The 1,876-nt window shown below is 39.7% G+C and overlaps 1 protein-coding gene and 1 non-coding gene across 2 annotated transcripts; both read left to right on the forward strand.

Annotated features, from left to right (window-relative positions):
• Positions 1 to 148: 148 nt before the first annotated feature.
• On the forward strand, positions 149 to 1,164 carry LOC111663143 (ATPase family AAA domain-containing protein 2-like; the record flags this gene model as incomplete). Its single annotated transcript, XM_023417225.2, has 2 exons — positions 149 to 281; positions 957 to 1,164. Coding segments are annotated over 2 exons (341 nt in total), but the record flags the coding sequence as incomplete, so codon positions are not given.
• Positions 1,165 to 1,284: 120 nt separating this feature from the next.
• On the forward strand, positions 1,285 to 1,419 carry LOC111663152 (small nucleolar RNA SNORA5). Its single transcript, XR_002761362.1, has one exon. It is a non-coding gene; the product is annotated as a small nucleolar RNA SNORA5 (small nucleolar RNA).
• The last annotated feature ends 457 nt before the right edge of the window (positions 1,420 to 1,876 follow it).

The raw sequence follows: 1,876 nt of genomic DNA on the forward strand, positions 1-1,876 counted from the left end.
ATTTTAAGTAATTTCCTGTGTCCATAAGAAATTATAGAATAGATAACATCTAGATTGATTGTTCATTTGCCAACCTCTTTTGGAGCATCAGTCGGCCACTTGGAATAACTGCTGTAGTGTGTGTTTGTGCTTGTGTGTTCATTTCCAGATGTGGCCTGTGGTGTGTCTGAGGATGACCTGATGTTCAGTGAGGATGAGGACTCGGAGATCTGCTCCAACGTACAGACCCCTCACTCTAAACTCAAAACACCTGCTGCTAATGGACTCCTCAACCTCAACAGGTGGGTTAGCCGTTATTCAGAGAAGAATTTTATGCTGCAGGTTTATTTTTTTACTCACTGTGTCTAAAGAGACATCAAAATGTGACTTTCAAATATTAATGCACTGTTACTTTTTATTTCATGAACTTGAAACTTTGGAGACCCTACCACTTGTAAAACACTTAGAACTTCATTAACTCATTAGGCCTAAATTAACTCAGTAGGACTTGGACGCCAAGTCAAGTATTGTCAGTAGGATTCGCCAGCTGATGAGTATTCCTGAGTTGATAAAAGTGTTTGCAAGCTATGATATCTGCCAAATGGGGGGTTTCTAAGTTCCAACTTAGAAGGATGCCTTAACTTTTCTATTTTTGAGTTCATAAAACATAATGGTGAACTGTTAACATGTGAAAAAAAGCTTGTTTTAATGAGTATTTACTTCTTTCCCTTTAGAAAATAAAAATAAACTAAATGTGGAATTTTCCCAGAAAACATTTTGTTTACGACTATATCTATGGAGTTTAGACTTTTAGTTTTGTGTGTTGTACTTGTCTTCCCTCTGTTCCCTTTATCTTTACTTTGCTTTGAAAACATAATTTAAGCAACTTAATGAGCCCTTGAAAACCTCAGTGAAAATAAGTCTGAACATCCTCACTATTTCACCTATCTCAGTCTCTGTCATCTCTCCTTGTGTAGGAGTGTGCTAAGCCAGCCGACATCCTACCGTCCAAGACTGCTGTTGGAGGGCAGACCAGGCTCCGGTCAGAGCTCCCACCTGGCCCCTGCTGTCCTCCATGCTCTGGAGAAATTCACCGTGTACACCCTGGACATGGCCATGCTGTTTGGAGCCAGTGCAACTGCACCAGAAGAGACTTGTGCTCAGGTAAATGACATATTCATGTAGATATTTCACAACAAATAAGATTTCATGAGATGCCTTTGAGTTGGGTCATTTACATTTAAACAGATCCATAAATACTGCCCTCACACAGAACTGATGTAGCCTAGAGGGGCTCTTTATTCTTGCAGCCTTGTCAAATTCAGTGTGTTCTTTACAATGGACCTCACTGGCCAAAATGGCTGCCACAGAGACTGTAGTTCATGGGCCCCACCTCCTTACATCATGGACAGTGGGGATAAATATGTACTACAGACAAATAGTAGACATTACCAAAGTGATCTCTTGAAATTGCTTATTTTTCTAATCATAAAATAACCCAAAGGTGTTCAGCAATTTAAAGAGAAGAAAAGGAAACAAATCCTCACTTTTGAGCGAGGGTTTAAATGAGCTGTTTGTACATTTTGCTATTGTTACAGAGCCAACTGTAGCATTAACATCGGTTTACCTGCTCACACCAGTGTGGAAGAAACGTTGCACGTTTCCACTGTCTCCAGCAGTGGAAAGCAACGTTAGCTTTAGTTCGTTTTTCTTCTTCTTCTATCACTGCTTTTCTTCTACTGAAGTTAGCTAAATTGGCTAACTAGCTAGCCCCAGTTCCAGTATCGTGTTCTGTGAAAGTGCCCCTGTTCTGTATGTTTATCTGTAGATTAACTTCCAGTTTTTGTAAAGCATACCATATATTAGTGTTTCTTTGTCATATGTTCTGCAGATTTTT

This window comes from Seriola lalandi, unplaced genomic scaffold (assembly GCF_002814215.2).
Source record: "Seriola lalandi dorsalis isolate HSWRI2012SDOR001 ecotype SW California unplaced genomic scaffold, Sedor1 jcf7180002000844, whole genome shotgun sequence".
NCBI classification, from domain to species: Eukaryota; Metazoa; Chordata; class Actinopteri; order Carangiformes; family Carangidae; genus Seriola; species Seriola lalandi.